This window comes from Neomonachus schauinslandi, chromosome 16 (genome assembly GCF_002201575.2).
Source record: "Neomonachus schauinslandi chromosome 16, ASM220157v2, whole genome shotgun sequence".
Taxonomy (NCBI): Eukaryota; Metazoa; Chordata; class Mammalia; order Carnivora; family Phocidae; genus Neomonachus; species Neomonachus schauinslandi.
This window is the reverse complement of record NC_058418.1, coordinates 52,376,006-52,388,081: the sequence shown is the minus strand read 5'-3', so window position 1 is coordinate 52,388,081 and position 12,076 is coordinate 52,376,006. Positions and strand designations below refer to the sequence as shown.

The 12,076-nt window shown below is 45.4% G+C and overlaps 1 protein-coding gene across 2 annotated transcripts; it reads left to right on the top strand.

The window, feature by feature from the left end:
* The first annotated feature begins 694 nt into the window (after nt 1-694).
* C16H16orf46 (chromosome 16 C16orf46 homolog) lies at nt 695-11,316 on the top strand. 2 transcript variants are annotated; one of them, XM_021705700.2, is made up of 3 exons: nt 695-904; nt 4,999-5,949; nt 11,293-11,316. In XM_021705700.2, the coding sequence occupies exons 1-3, from the start codon at nt 695-697 to the stop codon at nt 11,314-11,316; spliced, it is 1,185 nt and encodes a 394-aa protein (XP_021561375.1). The 2 variants fall into 2 exon arrangements, with proteins under 2 accessions (XP_021561375.1, XP_021561374.1); XM_021705699.1 differs by lacking the exon at nt 11,293-11,316 and having other exon boundaries at nt 4,999-5,994.
* Nucleotides 11,317-12,076: the final 760 nt, after the last annotated feature.

Sequence of the window (12,076 nt, the reverse complement as noted above, 5' to 3'; positions counted from 1 at the left end):
GCTTCACAGTTCTGGAAGCTGGAAGTCTGAAATCAAGGTATTGGCAATGTTGGTTTCTTCCAAGGGCCGTGAGGGAAGGATCTGCTCTAGGCCCCTCTCTGTGGCTTGCAGTCTTCTCCCTGGGCCTCTTCACATGGCCTCCCTCTCTGCGTGTCTGTGTCTGTTTTCATAAGGACTCAGTCATCCGGGGTGGATTAGGATGAGCGGACCGACCTAGCTTAGAACACATGCTCCCCAGCCTCGACCGGTATCCAGAGTTGCCAGGAAGGAAAAGGAGGGAAAGTGGCCAGGTAACACATGCCCACCACACTTCCCATGGTGTTAGCACAGTAGCATCTGGACTTTTTTGGAATGGACAGCAGGGGTGCTTAAACCTACATTCCTTGCCGCACTCTACCCCATGATGAGGGATAGAGCCTCTGCTGACATCCTCCTATCTCTTTTCTTCAATCCCAAATTTGCTCTTTAATTAAATCCATTAGTCTTTCCGATTAGCCGTATCTTTTATTACATCAATATCCGGCAATGGATGGTTTTGTAATATTTCTTCCAGTCTGTTCTGGAATGTGTCTTGATGTTATTTTGCCCAAGTTATTGATTCAGTTTTTAAGAAATGAGTATTACAAACTAAGTTCAGCCCGCATTTCATGCTACAGGAAGAAGATGTTAAAAACCTTTAGCCACAATCACAGTAATGGATCTCTGTCAGAAAAATGAGACTGAGTTAGAAAATAGTGAAAATAAGGAAATTCAAAGCCCAGAAGAAACGGAATTAACCTATACTTGCCCAGATGAAAGAAGTGAAAAGAATCATGTTTGTTGTCTTCTCAATATCAGTGACATTACGCTTGAACAAGATAAAAGGGCCAGCGAATTTGTCATCGGAACTGGATGGGAAGAAGCTGTGAGTATCTCCTTGACTGAGGTGCCTCATGTGTCTGTGTTTTGATGTGAGCCTTTCCTTTTACTTTTGCCAAAAATAGTTATTACTAAAGATGTATAAGCAATGAAATACAGAAAACTTAGGAACAGAGGTAAAATATAAGTACCTTTCATTGGGTATTTTTGGCCAGTTAGCGTTGGCAAGCACAGGACTAAATGCTTCACATACATCAATTCATTCAACCTCTCAACAGCCCTATGAGGCAGGTATTATGAACAGCCTCAGTTTTCAGACAAGGAAAACGAGGCACCCAAAAGGTGAAAGAGTGTGCCAAACATCACCCAGCCGGAGGCCAAGGCAGGGCTTGAATCCAGCTCTGCCTGGACTCCAGAACCCAAGCTCCTTAACTGCTGTGCTAAGCTCCCCAAGAGACCTGGGATTTCTGTCCTAGTGGTTCGACTCAGAACCCCAGGGGTTTATTCTTAAACAATTCTTGGAATCGATAATGGAATCCTAAATTTAGAACTGTAAGGAAATTTGGTCTAATGCAGTGATTCTTAGGTGATGCTTGGCAATGTCACGCAACTGGGGGTGAGGGGAAGGGGGTGTTACTGGCATCTACTGGGTGGAGGCCAGAGGTGCTGCTCCACATCCTACAGCGCCCAGAACGGCCCCCACCACAAGGAATGACCCAGCCCGGTCTTAGTTCGGGGCTGCTATAACAGAATACCATAGACTGGGGGCATACGCAACAGACATTTATTTCTCACAGTCTGGAGGGTGGATATCCGAGATCAGGGTGCCAGCATGGTTGGGTTCTGGTGGGGGAACCTCCTCCTGTTTTGTGCTCACAAGACCCTCCTTCGTGGTGCAAGTAGATCTCTCAGATCCTCTTATAAGGGCACTAATCCCATTTTGAGGGCCCCACCCTCTTGACTTCATTAACCCTAATAACCTCCAAAGGCCCCACCTCCAAATACTATCGCTTTGGGGATTCGGGCTTCAACAGAGGAATTTGGGGGAACACACTGATGCAATCCATAACATGCCCTAAATGTCAGTAGTGTTGAGGTTGAGGAATCCTGATCTAATTGGTTTATTTTATAAATATGGAAACTGAGGCCAAGACGTGGCAGAGCCACTCCCCCAAGTCCACTTGACAGTTGAAGAAGGAGTCGTGTCTTCAGGACCCTCCTCTTGTACTCTCTCTGTGGCACCGCCCCACCCCCACCTGGTGTACACACAGGCTCATGCCCACTAAGGCAGGGTTACAGACAGTTCTGTTTGAGGATTGGAAACTTTCCAATTTAGAAGGTTCAGTTTACTATTGAAAGTCATGACTTTGAACTGTGTCTATCCAAGGGCTGTTGGAAAAGATTTTCTATCAATTGGAAGAAATGCCACATGTGCCCCATGCTGAGAGTATGTTTGCCTGTCACAGTCTGTTGAGGATGATCATGCCACACCACCTCCTCCTTCCTGCTGCCCATTGCTCTTCACTCCCTGCGCACCAGCCCTCCCTGGCTTCTCAGGCGGCCTTGTCCCAGGAGGGGTGTCAGAGGCCTGTCCCACCAAAGCCAGCTTCCGGCCCTGGCTTGTGTCCCTTTGATACTTCCTGTATGGGTGCCAGGGACCCGTGGGCCAGCATTTAAATGAGGACAGAGAACACTTTGCTGGCAGCAATTAGTGAGAGTTGCCTATGTTTGCAGAGCCAAGGGACCTCTCAGGATGGGGTGCCTCAGGGCTGTACATTTTTGACCCAGACCAACCCAACCAACATTTAGCTTACCTGTGACAGCCCACCTGTGAGAATCCAAAGACCCAGGTGTCATTGACCCCCATCTCTGGACTTGGATCCCCTGCCAGGCCACCTGAACACCCTATCCTCTATAGATCCTCTGGAGCAGCTTCAACCCAAGGCTCACCTGGGGTGTTTTTAAAACCACCCGCCCAGGTCCATCTTGTGAGTATTGGCTTAGTAGGTTGCTGTGGGGCTCAGGAATCTGGATTTTTAGGCAGCAGCTCAGATGACTCTTAGGGTCAAGCAAGTAGAGAACATTTGCTGATTCATCAGATGCACCTGTTTAATAGATTAAATAGAACATCTGTAAACATCTGTAGAAAGATTAAAGTCCCAGAATTTAGGTTTGCCTCAATAAGTATCCAGCTGAGTAAAAGTTGGCATGCTACATAAGCCTAGCCAGGAGACAAATCCCCCTTGTCTGGCTGGAGGAGGATGGTGGGGAGGGTTCAGGAGGGGTGTATGGGGGTGTGGGACTTGTCTCATTCCAGCTGAAACCACCTTCGATAGAGAGACCAGTTAGCCTGAGGATCTGTTAGCTAATGTGCTGGGACCCTTCCCTGCAAAAGCTGGAAAGTCACCTGGGAAGTCAGGGTCGAGAGCAGTGAGGTCTGAAGCAAGCAATATGGTCCTCTTGAAGACCCAGTGCCAACTCAGCAGCACATGAAGGGACAGGGTTCCAGAACAGAAGCCAGAAGAGTAGGCTGGGAGAGTTGTCCTTAGGCTGTCTCAAGAGTGCAGCTCAGGGCAGCGACCTTACAGCCCTCATATATAATTGCCATCTAAGAATTAGGACTTAACTATGCAAAAGAAAATGGGGTTTTTTGGTTGGAATATATTTGAGGTATCAGCACGGCTTTGGTAAGGGCTAGGACTTCGGAATAAGAAAGGTCAGGTTCAAATTCACCACTTACAGGCAGTTAACCTCGGGGAGGGCTCCTGTCCCGTTGCTCCAAACTCCTCATCTGTAAATTCTGGCCAGAGGGCTGTACGAGGAGGACAGGAACGCCTGATTCAGTGTCAGGCACTTACTAGACTTTTTGAAAAAGTGATGCTTCGGGACGCCTGGGTGGCTCAGTTGGTTAAACCTCTGCCTTCAGCTCAGGTCATGATCCCAGGGTCCTGGGATGGAGCCCCGCATCGGGCTCCCTGCTCAGTGGGGAGCCTGCTTCTCCCTCTCCCTCTATCTACTGCTCTGCCTACTTGAGCTCTCTCTGTCAAATAAATAAATAAAACTTTAAAAAAAAAAAGAAAGAAAGAAAAAGTGATGCTTCACACTTCGGAATTTGGGGAGCTGAGCACATGCAGCGAGAGGGTGCAGAGGTCAGGAGGGAACGATGATAAAGGGAAGTTTTTGTGCAAGATGACCAAGGCTGGCTCCTCACAGCCTCTCCTTGTCCCCTGCGTGGGAATGCACAGACCTTCTGAATGTGGCAGAACTTGCCATTGGCTGTGATAACGTTTGGAACGGCAGTTTCCACCTCTGTATACTGGGCATCAGAATACCTGAATTATAGTGCCGTGGCGTGGGTTAAATGAACCAATGCCAATGCCAATGGATCCTTAGCTCAGTGCCTGGAACTTAGTAAAAGCATGGAAACTATGTTTGCTTTTTTTTTTTTTACACATAAGTTTGCCAGATTTAGCAAATGAAGATACAGGATGCCCGGTTAAATTTGAATTTTGGTAAACAGTACCTAATATGTTTAGTGTTAAGTATGTCTCAGATGTGGTCCTGATTTTTATCTGGCAACTCTATTTAACGGTGACATTTGTGGCAAGCTCCAGCCAGGGGACTCTGGGCATGGACGGACTGTGGGGGTTGGGGGCGGGTGGTGCAGGGGTGCTGGGGAGTACCCTGACTCCGGGACCTGCCTCTGCTCATCGTCTCTCCCTCCAGCCCCTCCACACAGCAGTCTCCTGGGGTTTGGTTAACAGAGCCTGGTGGTCTGAGAGAGCCTGGTAGGGAGACAAGTACAAACAGTTCTGATTTTATTTTAAGAGTCCTGACTTTATTTTGATGTTTATCTGAAAACATATAGAGTCAGCACATCAAGATGGCCACGTACAGATATTTTTGCTTAGTCTTTTAGTATTAAATCCAGTTGCTAGTATTTCAGATTAACAAATACTGTTACAAATGTTATTACTTAGTATGAGGCTAAAATAGTGTTAAGATTAAACAAAAAAAAGGTGAGTCAATTTTAAGAAATATATCGGTTCAGATAGGATGGCCAAAATGGGGGTGTGGCCACAGCTGGCCAGCTAGAGTTTGAGCAGCTCTGCCGGGAGTAACATGCTGCTTTATTTGCAGGTCCAAGGCTGGGGAAGGACTTCTCCAACTGCCTGCATCTGGCCCAGGAAGAAGCTTAAAAAGGCGAGGGTGGGAGAAAGTACCAGCAGCTGCTTACTCTGTGGCAGTCTCTCCCAAGGGAGCGCTGAGGCCAGGCCTCAGGCCCAGGCGGAGAAGTTGGGGTTGGGGGCTCCGGCTGAGGTGGGTCCGGAGAAGGATCAAGGCAGCCCCTCCCAGACTCAGGGGACCCCTCCGGGCCCCACCGCTGCCTCCAGGGAGATTAGCAAGATCTGCTTTCCCCCCTATGGTCAGGGAGAGAAAAAAAATCTGCAAATAAAGGAGTTTATTTGGTGCAAGGAAGACTGGGCCACCCCTGAGGCTCTTAGGGGCAAGGACTCCAGAAGCCCCAGCAGAGGTCCCTCCATCTCAGACTCCTTGACTTCCAGGGCCCTTTTAGTTCTACCTCCCCTGAAGGCTTCACCCCCAAACGGCTTGGATGTTCTGGGTAAGAAGAGTAAGAACTTCTTCTTGCAGCCGGAAGAGAAGGTGCTGAGTGTGGAAAAGGATGAGTGTGTGGCTTGTGCATATGGATTGAAAACAGTTGACGGGAAAGGTGAAAAGAGACCCATTGAGCTGGCCAAGCACCCCAAGGGCAATGACGCACTGCCTTTCCCTCCCCGGGTGGCCCCGACATCCCTGCTGGCCGATCCGGAGCGGTGCTGCCTACACTGGTCGCTCCTGCCTGAGAAAAACCCGATGTGCCCTCCCAACCCCAGCAATGTGCGCTATCTCGCCACTGTGCAGCTTTTGCAGAAACACGGAGTGCAAAACTACAAAGCCAAATTCAAAGCCAGGGAGCCAAGACCTCCCGTCAACACCCAAAAGCGCATTCTCACGGAGGCCAAGCAGGAACACAGGCCCCAAAATTTGGAGACCAAAGTGTTCCCGAGAACTCTCTTGCCATCCCTCACCGTGAGCAGAGTTGTTATTCCTGTCTCCACTCACAGACTGCTCTGAGTTGCTATAATAGAATTCCCTGGGAATAAGCACTGTTTGAATTCATTCATCCTCTCCCTGTCTCTCTCTCCCACCCCATCCCAGCCTTTCTTCCTTTCTTCTCTTCTGCCATACTCTTCCCACCCACCCGCCCTTCCCTTGTCCTTTTTTTGCAGTAGAACCAGAGGAAATTGAACCTCATGGTAGGGGTTTTGATTTATTCTCAAACCCCCCATATTTATGTGTCACCTGCTTCTGTTGCTCAGCCATTTACAAAATGCAAACTGGTAATGCCAGTCTCAGCCTCTGCCTGCCTTATCTCTCTACTCCCCTTAGAAGCCAAGTGGATGGTGGGGACTCTGAAGGGCCTCCCTCAGTGATGCCCACGGCAGCCCCGAGCTAACTGGCAGGGGCTCTTGCTGCCCCACCCCCATGCCTTAACCTGAGTGTAAGGGCTTGTTTAGACCAAATTGTTTCCTGATCTTTTGAACCAGGCAAGTATCTATCTGTTGATTTATTTTCTCTTGCAACAAAGATCTGGAACATTGCTTTAATAGGTAACTCCAGCCTGTGTCCAAATAAATATCCTTGTGTCCAAGGTGTCATATCCTTATATCCATGGATATATCATATCCACTCCATGCTGCGTATCCCAGGGTTTTCATATACTTATGTTATAGCCTCGTGCTAGTCTCCATGTCTGCAAAAGTTTTAGCCACAGATCTATAAAGCCCATCTTGGGAAGCAGGTTAAGAATAATTATTTGAAAAAAAATGTCACTGTGATTATAATTATCACCCCACATGCTTCCTCCAGGCTTACCTTGCATCTAATATTTGGGAACTCACAACCCCAGACAGACTCTTACAGAATAGGGCTGTTACTTTCTCCCTTCTGTCCGCCTTCTTCCCTCATTTTACCCCAATGCGTATTTCCTGAAGTTGTATATAAATTAAACATTTGTAAATGAGTTATATTTTAAGTGCCAAGTGACAATGCTATGTAGAGAAATGCTCTGAAAAACCATTTTGTAATATGAATAACCATTTAGCTGCTCTGTAATTACATAGTTTGCATTTGCTTAAGGTAGGTTGTACTTGAACTCTGGACTTTCTGTCCCCTAAATGATGGGTAGACAGATTATATGACTGTATTTGTAAACATCTGCTTTTCACAATTGGTCTTTGTAATGCCTTTTCTCTCCGTTTAGGTTTTTTATTGTTTTGTGATTTCTATTTACAAAACACCAGAAATGCAGAAATGGTTATAGTACAACTGTCATTAAAAGGTGTATTTTGCCTACTGAGGTTGGACACTTTTTTATAGTCTAGAAACAATTTAGGTTCTGCCCACCTCTTCTCTGAATGAACAAACCATCTGGATTTTGCCCCCAAGAAACTCTGATTTCCCAGTGTCTGGAGCATGAGGTGTTGGATCTTGTGCTCTGTGAGGACCCTCCAGCTCTAGCCTGCCCACCTAAGTCAGTGGTTCTTCAAGCCCCCTCTAAAAAACAGCAAGATCATGACTAAGCTCAGTATGTAAAACAGGCAAGAGTGCTGATTAGGAGGGAAGCGCATCTACCAGCATGAGCCAGGGATAGAGCCCACCAACTCAGCCCAGGGGTGCTTACATTTTGAGATCTTGAGGCAGTCTGAAAACACTAAGTTAAAACAAAAAAAATTTTTTTTAAAGATTTTATTTATTCATAAGAGACAGAGAGAGAGAGAGAGAGAGAGAGAGAGAGAGAGGCAGGCTCCCGACTGAGCAGGGAGCCCCATGCGGGACTCGATCCCAGGACCCTGGGATCCTGACCTGAGCCAAAGGCAGATGCTTAACCATCTGAGCCACCCAGGCACCCAAAACAAAAAATTTTTTAAAAATTTTATTTATTTATTTGACACAGAGAGAGAGAGAGAGAAATAGCACAAACAGGGTGAGGGAGGCAGAGGGAGAGGGTGAGGGAGAGGGAGAAGCAGACTCCTTGCTGAGCAAGGAGCCCTATGTGGGGCTTTATCTCAGGACCCTGGGATCATGTCCTGAGCCAAAGGCAGACAGTTAACCGACTGAGCCACCTAGGCGTCCCCAGAATATTTCTTTCTTAAGAAAAACTCTTTTGTTGAGATAAGGGTTATAAATTCTATAGATTTTGGAGCAAACATAATGATTTAGAATTAAGAGGAGGGCCGGTCTGAACAAAGGAAGGTCCCAAATTTAAAGATGTGTAGTATTCTTCTTTTTGAGCAAATACTTAGTTTGGCCAGCAAAATATTGACTAAGAGATTCCTCTATGAATAAATGAGTGTTTTGCATTTGGCATCTCTTTAGGTAATTTTTCAATTAACCTGATTAAGCCCTTCTGGGATCTTATTTGCATTAGCCTGGGTTTAGCTTGTTTTCTGTGGATAAAATCACTCCAGGTTTTGCCTGTTTCCATTCAGATTAAATCAGGATGTCCAGACTGGTCTTTGATGTCCAAGTCTAGATAAAGGAAAAATGTCTAATAGAATGCAGTCCCCATTAGGGTTCTAGGTCACCAACAAAACTTTCAGGGGAAATCATGCCACTTAAGGGTGTTAAGCATGTTCTAATGATGGCAACAGCCCTCTTCCTATCTCAGGGTAATGGTCTTAGTTGGGTTTTGGATCCTCTAGTCCTCTCTAAACCAAGCATGGAGGGCTGTGTTTCACCTGAACCTCATGCTATTAGTTTTGGATGTCTCATTAATCAAACTTTCCAAACTCCTATTTTTCTCAAAACTTTAAAAATCACCACGTGGAACTGTGGCAGCACCTGACACAGGGCTCCTGCAGGGCCCGAGGTCACCTGGGTGAGGCCGGGTTGAGGCCTGGGGATGCTGCTGAGGATCTGGGTGAGGCAAGGGAGGGCCTGGAGGGGCAGGGAACCTGGACAGACAGAATGTTTTCTGACAGAGATGAAGGGGTGGCACTTTTGAAGGGCAAGGGGAAGACTTTAATTCAGAATAAGGCCAGGCTACACTTGGACAAGTACATAGGACTTTGGTTACTCAGGGAGACTTTCCCTAATTTTTAGCATTATTCTTTTTATTCTGGACATGGCCCCCTTTTGTGAAATTTACCTGTACCTCAAGGACCATGCTATAAAATGGTTGGAACCCAGAATCAAATTGCCTTTCACTCTCCCTTCCTCCACATTTATGAGCTTCAGGACCCAGAGAGACCACAGAATCCTAGCCCATCTCTCTGGGTATCCCCAGCTGGCCCAGGCCAAGCTGCACGACTGGAGGCCTCATATCTGGGGCTTTTTGGGGTGTCTGGGTTTGGGTCCAGTGCAACTTTGGTGCTGCACTTTAGGGGCTACTGAAGATCAAGGTGGGAAATAAACAGAGGGGCTCCTGTGGCTATGACCAAGGGCATATCAGGGCAGTCACTGGTACCCCAGGGAATACTCTACCATTGTCTGCCAAGCTCACTGGGACGCTGGTGCCAGGAGACTCAGTGCCATTCTTTTGGTGTCCAGACTAAGCTCTGCCCCAAGCTCTACTACCAGCCACACAATGCGGTAATTCCTTTGAATTTACAAGGCACTGTTCTAAGAGTTCTAAGCCCCTTCTGGGTATTATTCTCTTTATCCTGAGCAAATGCATGAGTGTCAAGGATCATTTTCTCCTTTCTTTGTCCCAGGCCTGGATAATTCTTTGTAGGGACTGTTTTGTACAGACTAGGATATTTAGCCAGCATCTCTGGCCTCTATCCACTCGATGCCAATAGTCTCCCTCAGTTGTGAGAATCGAGAATGCCTCCAGACATTACCAAGTGCCACAAGGGCAAAATCAGCCCAGTGGAGAACCAATGCTTTAGGGAATCCAATGCCTGTGTTTGCAGCTTCTCTGACAGTTTTCCTTACAAAGCACAAGCCTTGGCACAGGGACAAAGGAAAAGTGGGCGATGTCTGGCTTGCCGCATCCTGCAAAGCACAGGTGTTCTGGATCTAAAGCCCCCTGGTGCTCTCAGTTTTGTCTTGGTCCTTCAAGGTCTTCTGGTGGTACCTACCCAGGTTACCCCCACAAGGAAGCGACCACAAGCCTGCTTTTTCTCTGAGACCATCTCATAATGACAGTAGGCCCACTTAGCCAGTGCCCAGAAAAGCTGTCAATATTCCCATATTTGTGTTTTGAGAATGTGCATTATTGCTTTGGCAAGGTTTTCAAGAAAATTCCATGATGTTAAGTTGATGTATTTACATGTAATGCCATTGTTCAGAATTCCCTACTCTCAACATTCACTGCTTATGCCAAATCAGCGTGAATATTAAGAGGTGGCCAACACTGCGTATATCACTCCTTAGTAGCCACTGGCAAATTGATAACATCACACATATATATGAAAATAGTCCTTGTTCCCGATTTAGCTCAAACTATAAACCTTTCTTCCCCGTGTATTTTTTTTTTAAATGAAACAATTTCTCTGCTTATGACTGTTCACTTGAAAACATACCATGAACTAGTCATATTTTTAGTACCACAGGACTGTTAGCAATTTTATTTTAGTCTGCATGTATTCTGAAGAAAACTAGAAATCAAACATTTAATTCGGGATAAATACCGCCAGTTCTGATACTGTTCATGGCTCTATGAATGTTTCGTTTCATTCCTGACTGATTTCTCTCATGTAACTTCAGGAAAATGGAAAGTCAGAGAGATCCTTATGGTAGCTAGAGAACATTAAATCTGAAGACTTACTATTTAGGCACATATCTCGTTAGAAAACAGTGATTTAAATGGTTTTAAAGTAGAACACATCTTACCAAAAAGGTAAAAAAGAACAAATAGACAGCAATTTGCAATTAATAGCACTAGACTCTCAAATACAGCTAAACAAAAATTGTTCCCATGAACTGAAATAAGCCAATATAAATAATCCCGAAAGCATAGTTGGCTTAAGTTTGGATGGTTTCTTAAAAGTGTACTTTAAGGGGCGCCTGGGTGGCTCAGTCAGTCTGACTCTTGATTTCGGCTTGGGGTCATGACCTCGGGGTCCCGGGATCAAACCTTGTGTAGGGCTCAGCAGAGTCTGCTTGTCTCCCTCTCCCTCTGTGTCCTCCTTCCCCCGACGCTAGCGCACACTCTCTCTCTAAAGTAAATAAATAAATCTTTAAAAAAAATGTACTATAAAATCTTAATTTCTGAAGGCTCACTTTAAATAGGGAGGTGTTATTGCGGTGCATTGGAAGGTTAAATACCCTTTGTGATTACTTAATTAAGATGCATTTGACTTCTGCCAAGTTTTTATTGCAGCACAAGCTCTACATTTTCTGAAGTCACTAAATTTCTCGTTACAGCACAGGAAAAAGAAGATAAAGTAGAGGGGGATGACTTTCAAATTCAGTCCTAAACAGCAACATGTTTGAGAGGCAATCATAAAACCAAACAAGGATATGGAAAAAGCAATGGATCACCAGAAAGCAAAGAGTAAAAAAGCTGCAAGCAAAAGCAGTAAAAGATGCCACGCTTGGAACAAGGTCTTACTGACAGATATCAGGCGAAGAAGCTCATGCCTTTATGACAAAAACAAAAAGCTTTGTTCACGTTGAAATGACATATTTACTTTTGAGAATAACAAAGTCACCATGGAGATATATTTTTCAAAAAAATTTCATTTTCTCAAATATTTTTTACAATTATTTTGTTTCTTTTTTGTAGCATTCTGTCCCCTAACATTAACTTTCCTGACAGTCACATACCGAAAGTCTGTGGCAGGGCCTCAGCAGTAAGTTTCTGCTATGCCAACCTTCACTATTTTGACTTTGTGGACTTAGAAGAGTTACAAATGTGTGTATTTTGTTATTAGTAAGGCAGTATAAAATTTAGTTTTTTTTTTCTGAAGTTTGTTGAAAGGAATGAATATTGGTACTCTTTAAGTGTTATAGACAATGCTTGAATTTATTCACGTGGTTTGGGCATTTGCTCCTTTCACACACACGTTATTAAATGTAGTGCAACAGCTGTTAGTTTGAGAACACTGACAACCTGGGAATCCCCTTCATCTTTAGCCTACCTCTCCTGATATGTAAGCTAATACCTCAGGGTCGATCAATACTGTTGACACAACTGAGAGAACCCTTT